The sequence below is a fragment of the Phoenix dactylifera genome, chromosome 5, assembly GCF_051530095.1.
Source record: "Phoenix dactylifera cultivar Ajwa chromosome 5, Ajwa_hap1_PhDact_Kaust_v1.1, whole genome shotgun sequence".
NCBI classification, from domain to species: domain Eukaryota; kingdom Viridiplantae; phylum Streptophyta; class Magnoliopsida; order Arecales; family Arecaceae; genus Phoenix; species Phoenix dactylifera.
In genome coordinates, this window is record NC_143194.1 from 23,830,103 (window position 1) to 23,850,574 (window position 20,472).

The following is a 20,472-nucleotide window of genomic DNA, read 5'->3' on the forward strand; positions in this document are numbered from 1 at the left end:
CTTTAAATCGAATTACCCTGGATCCGGAGCTCATCCTCCGGACAATCAGCAGGAGGCTCGTGCTGAGATCCTGACTCGTGCTGCTGGTGCTCACATGGCTGCTGGGACTGCAGGGACTGCTCAGAAGTAGATCCCATTTGAGAATGCTGGAACTCCACATCTCTAAATCGTCTCCCTCGAGGCATATTGTTACCTGGAATGCACAAAAAAGAATCAATATTTGGTTAAATAATAAATTTATACTAAATAAAGGGCTAATAAAAGAGAATATAATACTTGGTTAAATGATAAATTTTACTTACCATTATGAAACTACATTCTCATTCAACATCCATCCTAATCAAACTCCTTGGCGCATTTACTTCATCAGTTGGCACAATATTATAAGGCATACACTGAGTATAAGTATCATCGTCCTCCTCTTGCAACCTTTTTCCCATATCATACAAGTCCCTAGGTTTCGTCTTAATAACAAGAGACCAATTTTTATCTTTTGAGTCTTGCACAAAAAATACTTGTCGAGCTTGAGATGAAAAAATAAATGGATCATCTTTCAATAGCACACCTGTATGTATCAACCTTGAAAAATTTACAAGTGTGAATCCATTTATGTCTTGCCTCAAACCTCTAGGTGAGTTTATATCCACCCAATCACATCGAAATAGTACTACCTTAAACTTTCCATAATAATCCAACTCATAAATATCTGTTAGAGCACCATAATAATTTTTCCCATCTGCCTCAACCATTACTCCACTATTTTGGGTTTTTCTAAATTTCTCACGCTCTTGAGTATGAAATTTAAAACCATTTATAATAAACCCATCATATCTGTTGACAATATTATTCGGATCTCGAGCAATGACTATTAACTCCTCAGAACAATTCCTCTCCATCATCACCGGTACCTAAAAAAAAGTATGGAAGTAATGATTAATTTCTCTCTACAAAAATTTTTAAAAAAAGCTTAATATATTAGACATCTAACCTGTTTGAAAAGCCATTCTGGAAATAATTCAACCAACCATCGTTGCTCAATCCTTGGTGTAGAACGAATGTTATGGACTGATCAATAACATGCATGGACTAATCAATCATTAGCATGTATAGATTCCTCATTAGCATGTATAGATTTCTCCATCATTAGCATGTATAGATTTCTCCATCATTAGCATGTATAGATTCCTCAACATGCATGGACTGATCAATAACTGCACGCTCATCTTCTCCTACAGTTCTGATATTATGTCCAAGAGCATCTCTAAGTAGGCCCCTTATATCATCTTCTTCTACAGAATTTTGTTCCGTGTCACTACATCCAAAATTGAAGGTGTCTTCTAGATCGGAGGGTTGGTTACATGAAGGTATGAACTCTCCATGGAGTACCCATTCAGTATAACCCTTTAGAAAACCATTCCATACCAAATGTTCTTCAACAATTTTTGGATCAAGAGCAGAACCGTTTACACATTTTTGACATGGACATAAAATCTTTCCGTTCATATTAGATTTCTCAAAAGCAAACTTAATGAAATTCTGAACTCCATCCAAATATTCAGTACTAGATCTTAACTTATTTATCCAACTTTTGTCCATTCTATTAGAATACCGATTGAACTGCAGTTTTTAAAAAAAAGATAAACAAAATTAAGTAAAATGCAACAGAAGAAGTATATTATGCAGCTGAATGGAATGAGAATGAGAAAGAGAAAGGTTACCACTCAGCAAGAAAATCTTAAGCATTTGTTGAAGGTCTTGCAGAGGTCTCATGATTTTCAACAAGAAAATAAACACATTTGCAGCATGGATGTGAGGCAAGACGTGGTGCAACATGGCATGGTGTCATGTGAGATCTGGCACATCTAAAGGCCTCAAGCATGGTTTGCTAATTCCCTTCAAACATATCTTCCCTCTTTGCTGCTTGACTAATCAATGGTTCGTTCAACCAATTAGCATTGCTTGCAGTTCTAATTTGACGTTCCTCTTTTGCTTAGTTAATCTGATTAGACTTGAAATAAAGCTATTAACTGTTTCCTCCTTCAGTCTTATCTATTTCTATGGTACAGAGCCACTCTGAAATTTGAGAGTACACTTCAGGATCAGGATGGCAGAATTTTCCCCTCATAGATTTGATAGTTCTTACTCAGGTTGTAATGAGGACTAGGAAGGGAGATATATGCTTTTCTTGTTGTCTCATCATGTTTCTTTGTTCTCTAAATATTGGATATAATCAAATAAGACAAAGGATGGACAATTTTTTGAAGGCTTTCTTATTATACTCTTGGTAGTGCATCAGACCATACAATTGGCCATGGTTTAGACATCATCTTGGGCTCAACGAAAGATTCAGTCGAGGGTGGGAAATGTTTGGCATGTAAGAGATGCTGATAAGAACTAAAAAATAAAATTCAGGTAGAAAAAAGAAAAACAATTACAGCGAATATTCATTCTAAATTTCTTTCATCATCACTCATTGAGAAAATTTTACCTTATCAGCAGCGTCCAAATCATGCTCAGGGTGAAAGGAAAAGCATATTAAGCAAAGTGAACGGACTGAAGGGTGTAAATTGTTGCCTTTTGTCAGATTATCTGACATAACCAGCATGAAGAATTCATAGAATCCTCTTAGATTGGCTTAAGTTACTAATAATATTGTACTTGTTGTCTATTGCATCTTGCAGATTGTCTGAAAATTTGAAAATCCAAGACAGGACTAAATCATATGCTGTCAGAACTGAACAACCAAGTGGTTCATTATTGTTTTAGGTCTATGACATTCGTCCTTTAATTCCTCTCCCTAACAAGGACATCCAAATTAGAGCTTATCAGGCACATGGTTACCAAGATCAGACAAAGCTAACAAATGTGTAATAAAAAATTAATCAGACAAGCAAGTCGAGGATTTTCACATATAATAGTACATAACAACAAAGTGTAAACAAGAACTTGTAATTTGTAATGGTCTCGAGTATATAAAACCTTTTCTTCTTCATGGTAAGATGATGGAAATAAATGACATCACCATACAAACTAAAAAATTAAAACAAGAACAAGTATATATGTGCATGTGCACTCACATCCACATGTATAACGTGTGTGCCTATGTATGCATCAAATCTCAATGTGTTTCACTTAACTAAGTAATGCTATCTGACAAGCATGCAACGTTATGCAGCTTGTTAAAAGTTCATCAGCTGTAAGAGAACTAAAGTGGGATTATGTTCCCTTCTTTTTGTTTCTTTTTTCTTTCTTGTTTGTTCATATTGTGCTTTCTCTCACTCAAAAAAGAGTGTTAAGTTTTCATATATAAACTAGCTTTGCATCAATAAGTAAATACATGCAGCATCAAGATTTAATCATAGTAAATTATAAATGGGTGTTAAACCTTAAATTTCTTCTTCAGCAAGTTCTTGCTCCAAAAATCTCCTTTTGCAAGCTTGTGCTCCAAAGCTGCTGGTGCTTTCTATGCAATTTCTTGACTCTCAGGTGCCCGAAAAGCTGCTGGCAGTTTTTTCACTAATACCAGTAACCTGTATGTGCAGTATCAACTTTTCAGCAGCCTAAGATTTTACATGTAATGTGACAGCAAATTGAATTAAAAAAGCTGTTACTGATGATCATGCAATCTATTATTTTCCTACACATTACCAAAAGATTTGTACATTAGAACTAAAACAAGCAGGCTGAAAAAGACTGCAAACACATTGATGTCATCGGCATTTCAAGGTCAACATAAAGCAAAATCAGGTGGTTTCGGATTGCATCTCATACAGAGATATTTAGATCTTTTGCATAACTAACAAAAAAAAATCAGGTTATATCCATCTGAACAATCAAGTTTAGGGAAACTTATTTAACTCAATGATATATGATAAAAAAATAGTAAATTTTAGGTTTAACTTTATCTTAATGAATGAGAATAAAGGAGGAAGAACCACTTATGCATTTTATTAATTGTAATTCCAGCATCCGTTGCTTTCTCTATAGATCAGGAATTGGATACTTTCTGATATAGATGGGCATTTTACATTTCCAAAATCACATTGGGCACACATATGCATCTGATAAATTCAAGAAAAGACCAAGCTTCAAAAATGATAAACTATAATTTCATCCATATATAATTATGTATACTTTGCAACACCTTCAATTGAATATGCCAAGTATTGCAATCTTGAATACAAACCCAGGCAGCATGCTCTTAAGAGAGCAGATTTGCTATAATGACAACTCTAGACATTACGCTTTACCAATGCTATGAATTATTTAAAAAACAAAAAAAAAAAGTCGAAGCCTTTAGAAGGTCAAAACCAAGTAATATAATTTTACAATATCTACTGATCTTAATGAGAGCCAGAACAAGCAAAATTTAGACCACATTATAAGCTGATATATAACAGTCCAAGACCAGTGGCAAATAAGAGAGAGATGGGTCATAGATTTCATTTTCATGCTTCCATAAAAGAAATCCCACTTAGGATCCCATTTTCCATGCGAGCGTCGAGCGACGACAATAGGTCTTCGGATCATAGGCACCATGTCTCCTTCTTTGAACGATCTGGACCTGCTTATCGAAAGCCTGAGCCATGTATGAATGGTAGAACGATTCCATGAGAAATTTACAGGTCTTTTACACAAGCAAAAAAAAATCCAATCTTATCATGCAAGTATATGTTCTATAAATTCAACCCTGGATAGTTGGAAAAAAGTTGAAAGATCATGGTTGCAGCTCTCAGGCAACTAGGTGATCCATTAACCAATTACATGAAACTTAACTCGAACCCCTATGATAACCAAGCATAAGTCATACAACCCTTCCTAATTCAAGCACTAAGTGCCAATGAACCTACAGAACAAGCAACCATCCAACCACATAACGAGAATGCTGATAATGTTATCTGCATTTTAAAATAGCTTTTGAATTTGGAAAGCACCAAGTAAGAACTATCCGTATTTGTCAAAAAGCCTCGGCAACCCTAGGCGATGGACCATCCTATAGCCTAGGCAATACAAGCGATTAGGCGACTGCCCAGACAAAAAAAAAGGGGACAAAATTTATAGAATAACCTATATGTATTTCAATTATTAATTAAACCTTCACTTCTCAATAAACTATCTATACAACATGATTCAAAAATACAATGGTAATAATTAACGTATGATTTCTATTTAGGACATAATACTCAAAGATCATCACAATTTTATTCTTTTGATCCAAAATTATAGAAGACAAGCATATAAAGCCACCGCTGTTTTAGCAACATATAGTAATAATATTAATTATACTTGATGTTACTACTCCAACAATAGTAGTAACACTAGTACGTTTCCACTTACCACTATGATTACAGCAGTAACACTGGCATGTCACCACGGTAAATTACGAAAACAAAGCATAACACAAGCAACAAACTGTAAACACATGAAATAAATATTTCTCGTTTTTTTTCAAAATGCAGAAACGAAGCCAAGATAAAAATTAATCCATCATCAATCAATAGAAAAGTTCGCAAAGACATATTCTCCAAATAACAACTACTGTAACTCCAAAGGGTTAAAAACAGAAACAAAAAAAACCGGAGAGAGGGAGAGAGAAGGAAACAGATAGAATTACTGATTGGTGCAAAACGGGGGGAGAAGCCCCTGAGATTAGAACTATCAACGCACATAGAGATCCCAATGCTCCAATAGCAGGGCCTCAAAAGATCAATTACAGAAGATCCCCCAACCCATTCTCTGTGCTGAGAAGAGGAGTGAGAAGCTCTGATTAACAGACATTCCTCAGGAAGAGAGAAAGTGACAGAGAACAGGAAGAGAATGCAAGCGAAGAGAGCAAACGAAAATATGAGATTGAAAGCATCAAGAATTCACCCCGAACGAGATAGAAAGATAGAACTAGAAGACGAAGTCAATTTACCAGGAAGTAGAGGAGCGCGACCTCGATCGCCCGCCGACGAGCTTTTCTCCGACGGCAAGCTAGCGATCAAGCCGGCGATTAAGACAGCAAGCCGATATCCGATCGGTAGAAGGAACGGGGACCCGACGAGGGAGACGCCGGCGGAGATCGAGACGGAGATCTCCGGATCGCCGGAGCCCTAGCCGAGGAGGAGAGCGGTGCGTTAAAGCGAAAGGGTTCCGATAGCAGGGCACCAGATCGGAAAAGAGCTCTCGAGAGAAAATAACACTTAAATAAGCTCGATCAAGGCTTATACAAAAGAAGAGGAGAAGGAGCGTGTTGAGGAAGGAGGAGAAGGAGGAGAACAAGCGAGACGGAGGGAGAGAATGGAGTAGGAGAAACTACCTCGGGCGGAGCGCGCGTTGGGGTCGGTCGGTCGACGCCGGAGAGGAGGTAGGCCTTCTGGAACGTGGCCGTTGGCGTCAAGGAAGTCCGATTCGTGGCTTTCAGCCGCCGGAGAGGAGGGAGATGGGGGCAGCGCCGGAGACGAAGGCAAGGGCAGCGCCGGAGACGAAGGCAAGGGGTATCGGGAGTAGCTAGGGCAAGAATGCGGGCTTGGGGTCGGGCGCTGCGTATTAAGGGGGCCTTGGCGACGCTTATAAGCGTCGTTTTAGCCTCAAGTCTACGACGACGCGTTTAAGCGTCGTCCAATGCTTCAAATTTCCCACGCTCCCCAAAAGCGTCGGGAAAGGTTGGCGCGGGAGCAGGAAATGCCGACGCTTTCCCTTAGCGTCGGCATTTAAGCGTCGGCTTTTCACACTTTTACTGTAGTGATCGGTCCATGCCAATCCATAGCTATCGAAGCTTAGTGGAACTGCCCATACTGGGATGAGCACTGTACTGTATTGACATGTACTACCTGGTTTTAGATGGTATATGAGTTGTATCACCACGAGGTGTCTACTATACCATATTAATCGTACTGTATCGAATTGGTAACTTACCAGTACAGTACTAGGTATCAAGTTTGTGGACCTCGACGGTTCCCTTTGAATGTGTCTGCAATTGGCACCCCACAAAAATAGGTATCAAGTAACCTCATAGAAAAGATTTTTGTGGATGATGGGGTGATTAGTCGGAAATTTCACGCTAGTTGGGTGATGTAATCCAAAAAAGTTTTTTTTTTTTTCATGAGTAGAGAATTTGAGGGCATTTAGTGTGTGGTATTGCTTGGCAAGTCTGGTCGATAAATGAGGGTATCATGATGTGGCTAGTTTTCAGTGGGTAAAATTTGGAGTCTAAGAATGCATCTAAATGTTTAGGCTTGGTGTCTTTTCCTTGTCCAAATATATGTGATGGGCCAAACATCTCTCAATATGTACGTGTCTAGTCTTGGGTGGTAACTGAATTCAAAGTTTGATTTTGTTTGAGTATATCAGTTGGATTGTCAGTTCAATGATTGTACTGAAAGGGTTCCAAAATCAGTTGTACAATCTATACAATTTCATTGGAAGTTTGTCAGTCGCAGAGACTACGTACTGTAATGATGCCTTGGTATTTTTGTTTGTAGTGAGGATTTTGAGAGAATTAACCCCAAATAGTAGGGATAAGGCTTGATGGTTATGGTTGGTAAGGACTTTGGTAGGTGTATTTGGTCATTTGAGTCATTTGGAGTGTGTACTATTAGGCTTGAAATAGTGGTCATTTTTTACCACAAAAAAAAAAAAAATAGCGGTCACTTTCTTTTGTCCCCGACTTGCAAGGCCTTGGTTTGTTATAAGCATTGCAACTTGTTTTACCCATCTGATTTGATCTTTTATTGCTGGCAAACTGGAATGTGAAAAAAGTTTTACAGATGACTGACCATAGGCAAAGTTATCATAAACAAGATACTGGTAAATACTTATGTTTTGTAGATAGGCATATGCATCATAACCCAAGGGGGCCTTCCCGGGAATAGCGTGGGCACAGTACTGGCTTCCCACGGATCCGCATTATTGATTATTAGGGTTTTCCTAGGAAGGAATAATAGAATACATCCTTCATCAAAAGTTTTTTGGGCACTGGAAAAATATATCTACAGAAAGGAGGGCATCATTAGAGTTCGTATTGATGACAGCTCCTTTTGTTTTTAGTTGTTTTGTAATTCTGCTTTCTTGATCACTGTGGTGTGCTTGAAGTCTATTGGCTTAATAGACTGTACTCAGTTATCTGCTCTTTCGGTTTGATTTCTTAATAGATTGCATTTCAGTGAGACATTATGGAAAGGGACATGAATGGTCTAAATTAGGCTAAGTCTCAATCCATAGCATTTGATATGAATTTGTTGATAGAATCTTTTTCCTCTCTCTCTCTTACATATATATTCAATTTGTTTTTTTGTTTATGATTTAAATTTTCGAGGGAAGAACCTGTAGAATATATGCTTTTATGCTTGTTATAAAGATTATCTAATCCCTGACATAAATGAAATTGTATAATAGATTCAGGAAGAAAACAATTTGATGATAATCTGGTAACTTATTGAGCAACTAATTGGATCTGCACACTCTATCTCTCTCTCTCTCTCTCTCTCTCTCTCATGCACTTATCACTAAGCTGCACTGCTACAGTGACCTGGTGACCCTATTATACAGGACACTATGGATTAGTATTGGTCATCTATGCACAAACATAACTAACATCAGCATCATCAGATGAATTGCATCGCACTTATTTTTATGTCATCAATTTGCAGAATTTTTCATGATGATCCTCACTGGCTCATCTGAGTTATCCATTTTTTTCATCAGTTACCTATCCTATTGTGCGTTCAGTTTGCTTTGAAACTGATTTGATATTTCGTTCTCATTTGAGCAGTTGATGCCATAATGGCAGAATCTCATGAACTTGGTGGTTCTACTATAGTTGTTGACCGAGCAACTCCAAGGGTAACTCTCTGTGCCTATACTTCTTATCTTATTAGATCTTATTCAATTCTTTCAGTTGCCAAGGAACAACTCTGCACAAGGGATGTTTGGGACTGTTCATCTCTCTTTGCTGTTGATCAGTCACACAGGTATCACATACTTTTATATTTTGTGCCTGTAAGTCTCACAACTAATTTGACTATCTTATGGATTTAGAATGAAGATATGAGATACCCGAGCAGCGTAGCACAGGGTGGCTATGGTGCATATATGCAATGCTCATATTACTGCAGCTACTCACTATGCTGCTCTAGGTGCTCCTGCACTACATGACTTCACTGGTTCAGCTTATGGAAGTAAGCATATGTCACATTGCAGTTTTGACTGTATTTATGCTTGGTACAAGTTAAAAATATTAGTACAAAATTAATTTGCTTCTGCTGCTTATTGTGTAGGAGAGTATTTTGGATCTTATCTGTGGCAGTACTTCAGCAGATTTGGCCGTATCTTAATTAGATGTTTATGTCCCAAATTAAGGTAGAATTGCTCGCTTTCAGTAGGCCTGCTGAATTTATTCTAGATGCATGATGTTGATTGTGCTTGCCTCACTTTTGACTAGGATCCTAAAAGAACTGGACATAAGGGCTTTGGTTGTGTTACTTTTGCTGAGGATGGTGTTGCAGATCATGCATATTGTAGAACTCGTGAAATTCTTGGACATGAGGTATGAGATAGGGTAATGGATGGTGATGATTTTTTTTTTAAAATGCTCTATGACTTTGAATACCCAAAGCATGTTATAAGTTGTCCCATGATTTGTTCTTGTGTAGTTAAATTATTTACCCATTTTTTTGCTTGAGGTATATGCAAGAAGTCTAGAAATAAAGCCTATCATTTCTAATGAGGGGACTTGAGTAGCCAACTAGAACAGCAAAACATCATTACAAAAATTAAATATATCATAGAAAATGTAAATAATAGACAGGCAAATCTAGTCAATCGGTCTAGTGAAAGACATATATTCAAGTGTCCCTAGCAACAGAAACTGGCTCTATTCAAAATAGTAAGAACAAACTGATAGTTTTTGAGATTTTTGCTCAATAAAGATGTCCGTAGGAGAAGGGTAACACATTTATTGATGGAAGGTAGTCTGTGAAATAATTTGAGGTTCATGTTTCATGACAGAAATTTATTCTGTTTTCACATTTGTTCTCAATCAATTTGTCTAATTTTGAAAGGTTAATTTGTTAATGAAGACTAAGGATTGTAGAACACGAAATATTGAGGCAAGGTATAGAAAAAGAGGAAACAGTTGGCTAGAAAAGATGCCAAAGAGAGTTGGTGCACGGCAGGATAGCCGTAGCTTTATTATTCATGTTGAAAAAGAAGAATAAAAAATAATAATTATATTTCTGCCTATCTATTACAATGTACTGGAGCAGCTTTTATATATTACTAGGAGACTGACAAAGTTTGGTAAGGCCGACTAAGTTTGGCATAATCTATCACAAATCAATCAAGATAAAATTTAGTAAGGCCAACTAAGTTTGGCACAATCAATTGCAAATCAATCTTATGATTTTAACAATTCAGATTAAAAGGCTAACCTAATCAGTCACAATTTTTCTTCCTGGTTTTGTCTAAACGTGAGAAGCCTCTTGTTTAAGTTTGGAAACAAGGAAGATGACCCTACTTCTGAAGCTTCTCAACAAAAGATGTATGGGTTTAAGACAGTTCATGAGTACTTAGCAGCCTCTATTTAACAGGTTAAGGTCTCCAAATTCGACGTGTTTCTAGGAAAATAAATTTTAAATCACATGTTCCTTCCTATGGGCTTTTAATAACAGATTGTAAAAGAAAACTTATTACTAGTCCAAGCTACACCATACTCAAAATAATCTCATGATTAACCTCTTCATTCTTCCGTGTATATCTTTCTAAGTAATTAGCTGCAGTTTTACCTTTAATTAGATGAGTGTGCCTATTTCTGTAGGTCTTGACAGCTAATATAAGGCAGTAGGAATAATTTCTTCAGAGTGAATCTTGAACAAATCAACCATAACATAAAGATCGTCTTACTGATGTGAGTCCAACTACTAGCTCTGAATATTTTGGGCATGATCACCATCTATGATGGCCTTCAACATTGTCAATGTCATCCAATGAAATGCCCATAGACCTCAAAGAGTCAATTGCTGGGTTTACAAGATACAAATTCAGATCTAATAGGTATCGTTGAATTTGCTCATTAAACTGTTTTAAGCAGATTTACTTCGAAATAGTAATATACCCGAATTTGGTCGGAAATCTCAATATGTTTCTTGTTTGTGCCGTGTTAGTAACTAATAACCCAGTAGTCATACTCACAAATTGAGCATAATACCTTCAGAAGATATTTTAGAACCTAGAATGCTACTGAATGTGATGATCTGAAATATGCTACCCAAGTTTCATCTCTTAGTATCTTCTTGACTAATTGGTGTTCCTATTCCTATTATGAAGTAGAGTATAAAACTATTAAAACCTCTATGCATGTTATCCACTTTAGACATGCTTAAGTATAGCTATTGCTTATAGATAACCAAATAGTATTCTGGAAAAAAATACTGCAGTTCAATCCGTTTGAAGTGAGTGGGTTAACGAGGAGGTTTTGAATCAAAATTGAGATTGGTTGGCTGTAGACATACTTCCATTGTATTGCATGGTCGTCACATTTTGCTAACATTAAAGCTAGATAAACAATGGTATCGATTCATGAGTTTTAAGGGAAGCTAATGAAGAACTTGTGAACTTTAAAGGATCAAAATTAAGGAGGTTCCTCAGGTGAATGAGAAAATGATTTAGAACTGGCAGATTTTGTTTGGTCTTGATGTATAACGAAGTCTAGAAACGTAGAGAGCTGACATTTGGTGCAGGGCCTTAGGAGGTGTCAAAGTCTAGAGATGGTCTGGGCGGGGGCCGGTTTAAATTAGGTCTGATTGTCTGAAATATCTGCCATGTCAGAGATATTCATAATGTTACCTATAATTACATTCTTTAAATCCCGAGATTTTATCGACTCAGCAACACCACTTTATGACGCTGGTTCTAGTGAAAGTGGCATGGATGCTGCCGCAGCCTTTGGAGGGTATGGCCCTGTGCAAACCTATGGCAGCTTTTACGGGAGCCTGAATTTTGGCTATGTGAGTGAACGGTTCACCTCAAAGCTTTTGAGCATGCAGTAAGATCTTCCAATTGGGACACTCTCGGCTCGCTGTTTATTTAGTGATGCACGTTCTAATTCTTCAAAAGTACTTTTCGATAAAAAAAGATATTTGGTAAAAATTTTGAAAAATTGTTTTAGTTTTCTCAAAAAGTTAAAAACAACTTCTTAGGAGAAACTCCATTTTGGAGCTTTCTGAAAAAGTACTTTTAGGCCCCGTCAGAAAGCTGTTTTTTGACCAAAATATCCGTGATAAAATATAACAATTATACAAAATGTTCTTTTATAATCCTGAAAAATTAATTTACACTACTAATTATAATATTTTATACTATAAATATAATATTATATTACATTATATCATAATATATTGATATGTTATGTTAAATAATTTAATATTATATTAAATTATTATGCTATAGTATACAATGTTATAGTATCATATTATAACAATATTATATTACATTACAGTAATATTGTACTATATATATTATATATTTATGTATTAATACATATTATATTTTATTATAGTTTGTTGTATAATGCAATGCAATGTTCTTTATGGTCATTTTTTCATATCAAAATACTTCCTCAGTTTGTTTACCAAACGCATGTTAAAGTGCCACAACAATTTAGGAATATAGTTACCAAACAGCAAACAGTTTTTTATAAAAGCTCTACTTCTAACAGTTCTATTTCCAAAAACTCTACTGCCAAAAGCTTTGTTTGATAAGAAACTTATTTGAACCTCGATTTAGCCAAGCAACAAAACTAAAGTATCAATTAGCTAAGTTTGAACACTGTAGGCTCGTGAAAGTAAGAGGTTTAATTTCCACTTAGAAACGAGCCCATTCAAGCTTGTCTGGTAAAACATTATAGTTAAACATTTGTATTTAAATTTGATTTGTTTGAACATGATTTTTATGCTTGAGCATTCCAAAGCGCAACTTGGATCAGCTCATTTCTAGCCTTGATACCACATGTAAGTCATATCCCTTTTCATGGGGGTGGTAGAAACAAATTAGCCAAATTTACTTGTTCTAAGAACATATATGAAGATGCATATTCAAAAGGATTTTTTGCATTGCCATCCCTATATTTCTTTGAATTTGCATGAAAATTATAACTTCCCAGTTGTTGCAGCGTAATTAATAAAAGGCATTTCTAGTGTCACAAGCTCAACTTAATGACTTCATTACATCAATAAACAAGTATAAAAACAAAAGCTTTTTACAACTATAAGTTTACGATATAAGGGAGGCACCCAAAAATCCTATATTAGGGATTTATACACTAGAAACGTGACCCACTCTTTCTAGGAGATAAACCGAGTCTATGTGTAGCTCGCCACGGGATTATTTATACAGGGAGCCTGAATAATGTATTCAGACATGTCATCACTGTTCAAGTCCAAATAAAGGTAGCTAGCTCTTGCACAATAAAGGGTTTGAAACAAAAGAAGCACAAGATCTCAACAACACCGTTGCCTTTTATTTTCTGGTCTTGGTACAACGTCGTCACTTTTTTAAAGTTGTTGAGAAAGGCGTGGTTTAGTCGACCGTTGTAAATTGTAGTAAGCGTAAGTACAATATTACATTCTGGTTCCGGAGCCATTGCTTGAAGTAAATTAGTAGCCAAAGCAAAAAAAAAAAGAGAGTAAATTAGTAGTCTATGCAATATCTTTTTTTTTTTCCTTTCTTTCTTTTCTTTTTTTTTGGGGGGGGGGGGGGGGGGGGCGTTGAGGAAAAAACTTTGTCGACATCACGAGAAAATGAACGCAGTCCAGAGATGTAGCTTTTGTGTTTGCTGCTGACAGCTATTTATGTATTGAAAACAGGGGTACAACCCATTATTGCACGCCTCCCAGTTGTTTGACAGAGTTATTACTTTAAAGATTTTTTTTTTCAAAAAGGTTTCATCTTTCTCTTTATCTTTCAAGTTAATTATATATTTCTCACTATAAAAAATAATATCAAATATTTAAATAAATAGTTTTTTTTTGTATATTTATCCTCTTAAATATATGAACTTACATGACTGCCTTCGTAAAATTATTATTTGCATGTCTTTTTTTTCATATGTACCCGAAAATAACGGCATAAAACTAAAATGACTAAAAAAAAAGTTAGAAGGGTATACATACAAATAGTAACTTTATGAGGATATTCATGCAGTTTATCATATTTAGAAAGGTATATATTCAAAAAATCTATTAAAAAAAATCAAAACTCAGTCGGAACTTGCTAAGATTTTTATAATTTAGTTGGATCGTTAAGCCAAAAAAATTGACCTACATTATCAATTTTTTTTTTAACATCATGATTCGGTCAAATTGGAATATTAGGTGATCATTTTGGCAATATTATTCTCCATTTGATTTTGATATAATTATCGTTATTGAATCTACGATATCTATATATTCTTCACTATTTTAAAAGATTAAAGCGTTATCAAATTTAAATTAATTATAAATGCTTAGATTAGTAATTAGTAATTTGTAAATATTGAGTTATTATTTGTTTTTGATGCGAGAATTTCGTAAAAGTAGTATTGTTCATTCTATAAGAGTTAATATTAACATAAGATTATATGATATGATAATATTAATTTTTTTTGTTACCTTTTTCTATTAAGGACAACTGAATTATTTTTATTAAATTTTGATTATTTTTTTAGATTTTTTAAGTGCATACCCTCCTAAATATGCATGATTGCATGAACACCCTTGTAAAGTTGTTATTTGCATACATATCCTTTTAAAGTTTTTTTTGTGTATCTACCTATAAATATATTTCAGTCATTTCAGTTGTAAATTATTTATTTTTTAACGGTGTTAGATGGTACAGATATATATATAAAGGGCATACAAAAAAAATAAGTATTTTATGAGGGTATGCATACAAATAGCAATTTTATAAAGGTATTTATACAATTCTGCATATTTTGGAGGGTATACATGTAAAAAATTCTGAAATAAAATAGCAGTAGCAGTTATAAAGAGTCAATTGCATGAAATATAATTAAATTTTTATAAAAATATTTATACAATGTTAAAAATGAGTGGTAAAAGATTTTAACAATGAAAATAGTACATAACATTGTTCATAGAAAAGAAGTATAAAACATTATTGCAATGGTTATATTATACAATGACTCTCATCTATGTACTACTCACATGACAAAGTAACTTGATCATTTTAGGAATTGAGGATGGTTCTTTTTTTTCTTATAATAAAGGCAAAAAAGAATATTTTTATACTTTAAGGTCTAAGAAAAGCCTTCTTATTTAGTTTTATTTTTTATAGCAGCCTGCATGTCGACTACTAAATAGTTGATAGGAATTTAGAGACTATAATTATTGTCGTTTCTATGTTCTTGTTTCTATACAAATTAGTGAAATACTAATACGAAGATTGATGTTGAAGACAACATTTGTGCAAACTTATATATGGTTAGTTCTTGCTTTCACTTTTTTTAAAAGAAATAAATCTCTGCTTACCAAAAAAAGAAAGGAATAATAAAAAAATCTAAAGATTTTACTTAGAATTTTAAATAATAAAATGGTTTCAAGTTATCATATAATTTATATATTTTTCTTCTTCAAAAAGCAAAACAAATACCAAATGAGTACTTAGTTTGCTAGTGATCTTTCTTTTTTTCTTTTTTTTCCTCTGGGAATGGGAGGCACCAATATTATAGTTGCATCGATTTAATTTTTTGGGATATAACACCAAAAAATCTAATCTACAACTTCTGATTTAAAGTTTTAACATAGGTGTATGTGTATGACACTGGGGCAAGTCTTAGTTTACTAGTGATTATTCTTTTTTGAAATTAATAGAGATTATTTCCTTGGAAGGTGAAACATGGGTGGAAGAGAGGATTGATCCACTTATTTGTTGATCCCAAATTTGACTCCATGTAAGAGACCAAACTAGTATCAACCATACTGAAATATCCAAGGCATGTTTGTAGCTTTTCTGTCAGATCTATAAGTAGTTGTCACCATACATGCAATTTGAAAGGAAAGAAATGGATCATATACTTTTTTCATATTATATAAAATGTTATTTGAGACAAAGGTAGGGAAGTAATACATCAGACATCTCTCTCTCTCTCTCTCTCTCTCTCTACAAGATAAGTTATGCATTCTAAATGTGGAAGTGTATTTAGCAAAGTTAGAAGATTGATGTGATGGATCCACTGACTCCATCTCTTCATCATGCATGACAGGCTCCATATATAGCTAGGATGAGATGCTTCTAAGCCGTAGGAGAGATTTGCATTCCAAATCTCAGCCAGTTTGACTGAAAAATATGTCAGCTAGTTTGACTGAAAAATTTCTAAAATTGGGAAATCAATGATTTGGGACTTAGCAGTGCCTTAAACATATATATAGCCCTCCTTTTCAAGATATATAGCCCTCCTTTGACTGAACTGCTCAATATAAAGAATTATAAATAAAAAATATATATATTCTAGTTTTTGCTTAAACGAAGGAAGCAAGAGATACGATAGAATAGCAGCACTTAAAAGTTTTAGCACAAAGTTTACCAGATAAAGAATCAAATCAAATCATGAATCGATATTTTGATGATCTCAGCCAGTCTTATTTCCTTTTGAAGTGCATCCCACCCTGTCCAGCACTAGCCTATAATGATAATAGTATAATAAACAAGCAAAGGTTCGCGCCCGGCCGCAATCCGTTAAAGCATCGGTCACAGTGTCTTCATGACATCCCCGGCCGGTGCCATCATTTGGCCCTGCAAGAATCCAATGCATTGCCCCCCTTGGATTGTCTTCACGTGGCGTCCGCGACCACCGCAGACGTCACCTTCACCCTCATGCTCGCAGAGTCGTTTCCGTCAGTCTTTCACGTGGAATTCCCCATGCACCTATCCTATGACGTGGGAACAAACTGCGAATACGTCCCCTGTGCGTCTTGCACACGGGATCCTTTGTGCGCAGTCAATGATGAGCTTTACAGTGACCTTGGAATTGGAGGAGAGGTTGTTGTTGGTGTGGGAGACTCACACGGTGCCATTTTTTTTTTTGTAGGTGAGAAGGGAATGGAGCCATAGAGGACGAGGCCAAGATCGGTTCCGCTACCCGTTTCCCCACGCTAAGATTTCTAATCCGCGGAAGAGAATGTTATCGATCGGGAGAGATGGTGTAAATGAAATGAACAGACCAGAAGGTTAAGAATCCAACAGATCAATCAGTCAGGAGTAGGATAACATAAAATATTAGCAATGATACAGAGAAAGAGAGGAAAGTACAGTAATTATTGCTAGCAGAATATGACATGCACATGTTATCAACCTATATTTTATGATCAGAAGAAACATGTCAACTTATTTTAAGAATTGTCTGTAACTAGCAAGATCTGCAGCGGGTTTGCACTCATGCACCAACAACAACAACAAAAAAAAAAAAAAACTTAATCATCACAGTCATAATGAACTAGAGCGTCTCTTGTTACTGTTATTATAAGGGAGAATTACAAATGCGTAAGCAACAGGAATTAGGTTGAACAAGAAGGACAGGAGGAGGCAGAGAGGGAGAGAGAGAGAGAGAGAAATTCTTGGTTCAAACGACATAACTCTTTTCAGCAGAACTTCCCTGAGACATCCATGCTCCACATGGGATCATTAACAGAAATATCAATTTATTAGTCCATTTCATTTCAAGAGGATCAACATAAGAACCCCTGATCTGGTTTCTCGTACCTCTTGTCGAAGCAAGGGTAGCTCCCACTGGAGAAGCCTGCGAGGACTGGGGAGAGCCCCAGGCTAGTCCCAACACCAGCGGGGCGGCTCGTGGCTGCTGCCCGCTCCAGCGACTGCACCTGAGCCTTGAGGAACTTCATGTAGTGGATGGCCTCATCCAGCATCGATGCGGTGTCCATCTTGGTTCCCCCGGGCACGAGCCGCTGCAGTATTCTGATCCTCTCGCTGATCCTCTCCCGCCGGCGCCTCGCCGCCACGCTCTGCGGGTCCTTCGATATCCTGACGTTCCGCCGCTTGGGCGGCTTCACAGACTCAGGGTCGATGTGGATGGGCTGCATCGCCGCGATGCGGAATATCATCTCCCTCATCGCCTCCACCGACGCTCGCCTGTCGCCCTGGGAGGGGTCGCGGAGCACGGGATCAGTGATCACGGGGTCACGGGGGGTGGTTACACTGAAGGGCACAGAAGACGGCACGCCGACGAGTACTGACGAGGGCGGAGTGGTGTCGTTAGGCGCATTGTGGAAAGCTGGCGGGGGACCATCGCCAAACTCGGCCGACGGCTGTGGAGGTTTCGAGGATTCGGTCAGCTTCTCCATCCCCATCATCATGGCCATCAGGTCCATCTGGGCCTCTGGAGGAGAAATTGTGAAGTCCACATCCATTGGTTCCTCCTGTAACTTTTGAAAGAGATAGAAAAATTGATAGAATGAGAGAGAGTGAGAGAGAGAAAACTTAGAAAGCTGAGGGACTGATGGCAGAGGGATGAGGGAAGTGATGGGAAGAGGGGGGGTTGGATGGTGGACTTTGAGGCTTGCAGAGGGGATAGGGGGGGACCTAAAGAAAAGGGAAAAGGAAAAAGAAAAAGAGAAGAATAACACAAGACTGCAAAAGATGGAGGATATCTTTCTTATCTTTCTATCTATCTACCTATCTCGCCAGCCCAACACCAGTCCAGCAGGGAGCCTTATATAACAATTCATGTCTCAAAACTAATTTTAAAATAATATATATAGAATCATTTTGTAAAACATATAGAATGATATAAGATTTCCCCTTTCTAGTTTTAGAAAGATTTGTTTCTTAATCATATTTATTTATCTGTTAATATATTTACTCCTTAGTTGGTGGGCTTTGGGTTTGTTAATTCGACGTCCTTCGTTTTCCTCCTCCTGCTCATAAAAATAACTTGATCCTTACCCTAAAATTTTACAGCGTCGGTAGGAAGCAGGGGAATGGCCACAGCCTTTAAGTTTTCAACTTTCAAACTAGTCCAGGGATATCTAAAGCGAAGTAGAGAACATGTTATAAGTTCTTGGGTCTCATCACTTCAGCATGCAAACAAGCAACGAAAGCTACCATGTCAATGGTTTTACATCACCATATATTGAAATCACATCATATGAGGGACGGTGGATGAGGAGTTGCAGCACAGGATCCAACACCTCTCGCATGTTGCACTCTTTCTCCCACCATGAGTTGGAAAGGTTGGATACATAAGAGCGTCGGATCTCATCATGCACTTCTCAATCAACTATATATATATATATATATATATGCTCAAGCACTCATATGGATTAATTTTCTCCAGTCCCTTCATATTGCAGAATAAATTACTATCCTATACAAGATGGAGTAGTTTACTCCTGATTAAATGAGAGATATAGTTTTAGGCTGGAGATAAGATTTAAAAATTTAATAATAGAAAATGACAAGAAGCAGGTAAAGACAACAAACAATACCAAAAACAACCGGCCAATAACCACATATAGCATCATAATTTGTGGTTCATAATTTTATGAATTAAAATTTATGAGTAAATTGTAAAATAATTGTGAATAAACTGTGAATAGAGAAATATTTTTTGCTAATTTCTTTACCGAAATTAGTTGAAATAACAATCATTAGTTGGATAAAGGAAAAAGATCTCAAATAATTTATATTTTTCCTACCTTCAGCGAATAAATACAACCCAGGCGAAAAGAGGGAGTTGGGGGTTAATTAAATGGCCGGAGCGAAGGGTTACGGGGTCATTCTGCACCTCTTGTTTCCGATCTTCTTTTATTTTTCAAAGTAATTCTTCCTAGTTCGTTTTTATTCAAATAAAAGCTGGCTGCTGTCAAAATTTCTCAAGAAGGAACGGTAGCAGAAGATGCAATGTGAGCTCCTCATGCGACACCTGCACCACTTCATCGGCCACCAAAGCCTATTACAAAACTAAATTATGGTGTCTCCTCTCTGGAAGAAAACATGAACTAGTCATTGGAAATCAAATTAATGATGCCCCTAAAAATTGCTATTTGGGATATAAAATAATAAATTCAGAAGATTGAAAAGACTTTGTTTGGATTGAGATGTGTGTTCAACACTGTCCTAAGAATTTGATTCGCCTCCTACATGCGAGTCTACGGCGCTCTTGTCCCTAAGGTACCGATTCTCCTCTAATGAGCACAATCGCTGGAGAGGCTTGACCCGGCCGACTTCTTCAGATGTCTAGTAAAGACAATGATAAAAAGTAGAAAAATTTTAAGAGCAGAAAATCTTTATCCATGAAAGAAACTCTCAAGAGGAAACAGAGTACTAGTGAATGAGAGAGAGGGATCAAGATGTGTTTGATTGCTCCCGGATGCCAGATCTAGAGCCTATTTATAGATTCTATCTGATAATCAAGGAGACACGATGATTTCTGAAGATAGAGAATGCTTTAGAAATGCCATGTCTTTTTAGAAATCAACA

At 36.5% G+C, this 20,472-nt stretch overlaps 1 protein-coding gene, 2 long non-coding RNA genes and 1 pseudogene across 5 annotated transcripts; 1 reads left to right on the forward strand and 3 right to left on the reverse strand.

Annotated features, from left to right (window-relative positions):
* Positions 1-53: 53 nt before the first annotated feature.
* On the reverse strand, positions 54-1,064 carry LOC149753500 (uncharacterized). The gene is made up of 3 exons (XR_016413232.1): positions 989-1,064; positions 303-908; positions 54-193 (listed from the first exon to the last, which is right to left on the reverse strand). It is a non-coding gene; the product is annotated as an uncharacterized LOC149753500 (long non-coding RNA).
* Positions 1,065-1,171: 107 nt separating this feature from the next.
* On the reverse strand, positions 1,172-6,706 carry LOC148700169 (uncharacterized). 3 transcript variants are annotated; one of them, XR_016413234.1, is made up of 3 exons: positions 5,918-6,516; positions 1,719-3,530; positions 1,172-1,617 (listed from the first exon to the last, which is right to left on the reverse strand). It is a non-coding gene; the product is annotated as an uncharacterized LOC148700169 (long non-coding RNA). The 3 variants fall into 3 exon arrangements; XR_016413235.1 differs by having other exon boundaries at positions 3,386-3,530; positions 5,918-6,501; XR_016413233.1 differs by lacking the exon at positions 1,172-1,617 and having other exon boundaries at positions 2,015-3,530; positions 5,918-6,706.
* Positions 6,707-8,760: 2,054 nt separating this feature from the next.
* LOC148703486 (uncharacterized) lies at positions 8,761-10,825 on the forward strand (annotated as a pseudogene).
* Positions 10,826-17,466: 6,641 nt separating this feature from the next.
* LOC103722897 (transcription factor HEC2-like) lies at positions 17,467-18,584 on the reverse strand. The gene has a single exon (XM_008813622.5). The coding sequence runs from the start codon at positions 18,399-18,401 to the stop codon at positions 17,703-17,705; it is 699 nt and encodes a 232-aa protein (XP_008811844.1). The 5' UTR covers positions 18,402-18,584; the 3' UTR covers positions 17,467-17,702.
* Between the last annotated feature and the right edge of the window lie 1,888 nt (positions 18,585-20,472).

Excerpts from the sequence above, each read along its gene's own strand:
- LOC103722897 (XM_008813622.5), bottom strand. The coding sequence starts at position 18,401 with ATGGATGTGGACTTCACAATTTCTCCTCCAGAGGCCCAGATGGACCTG.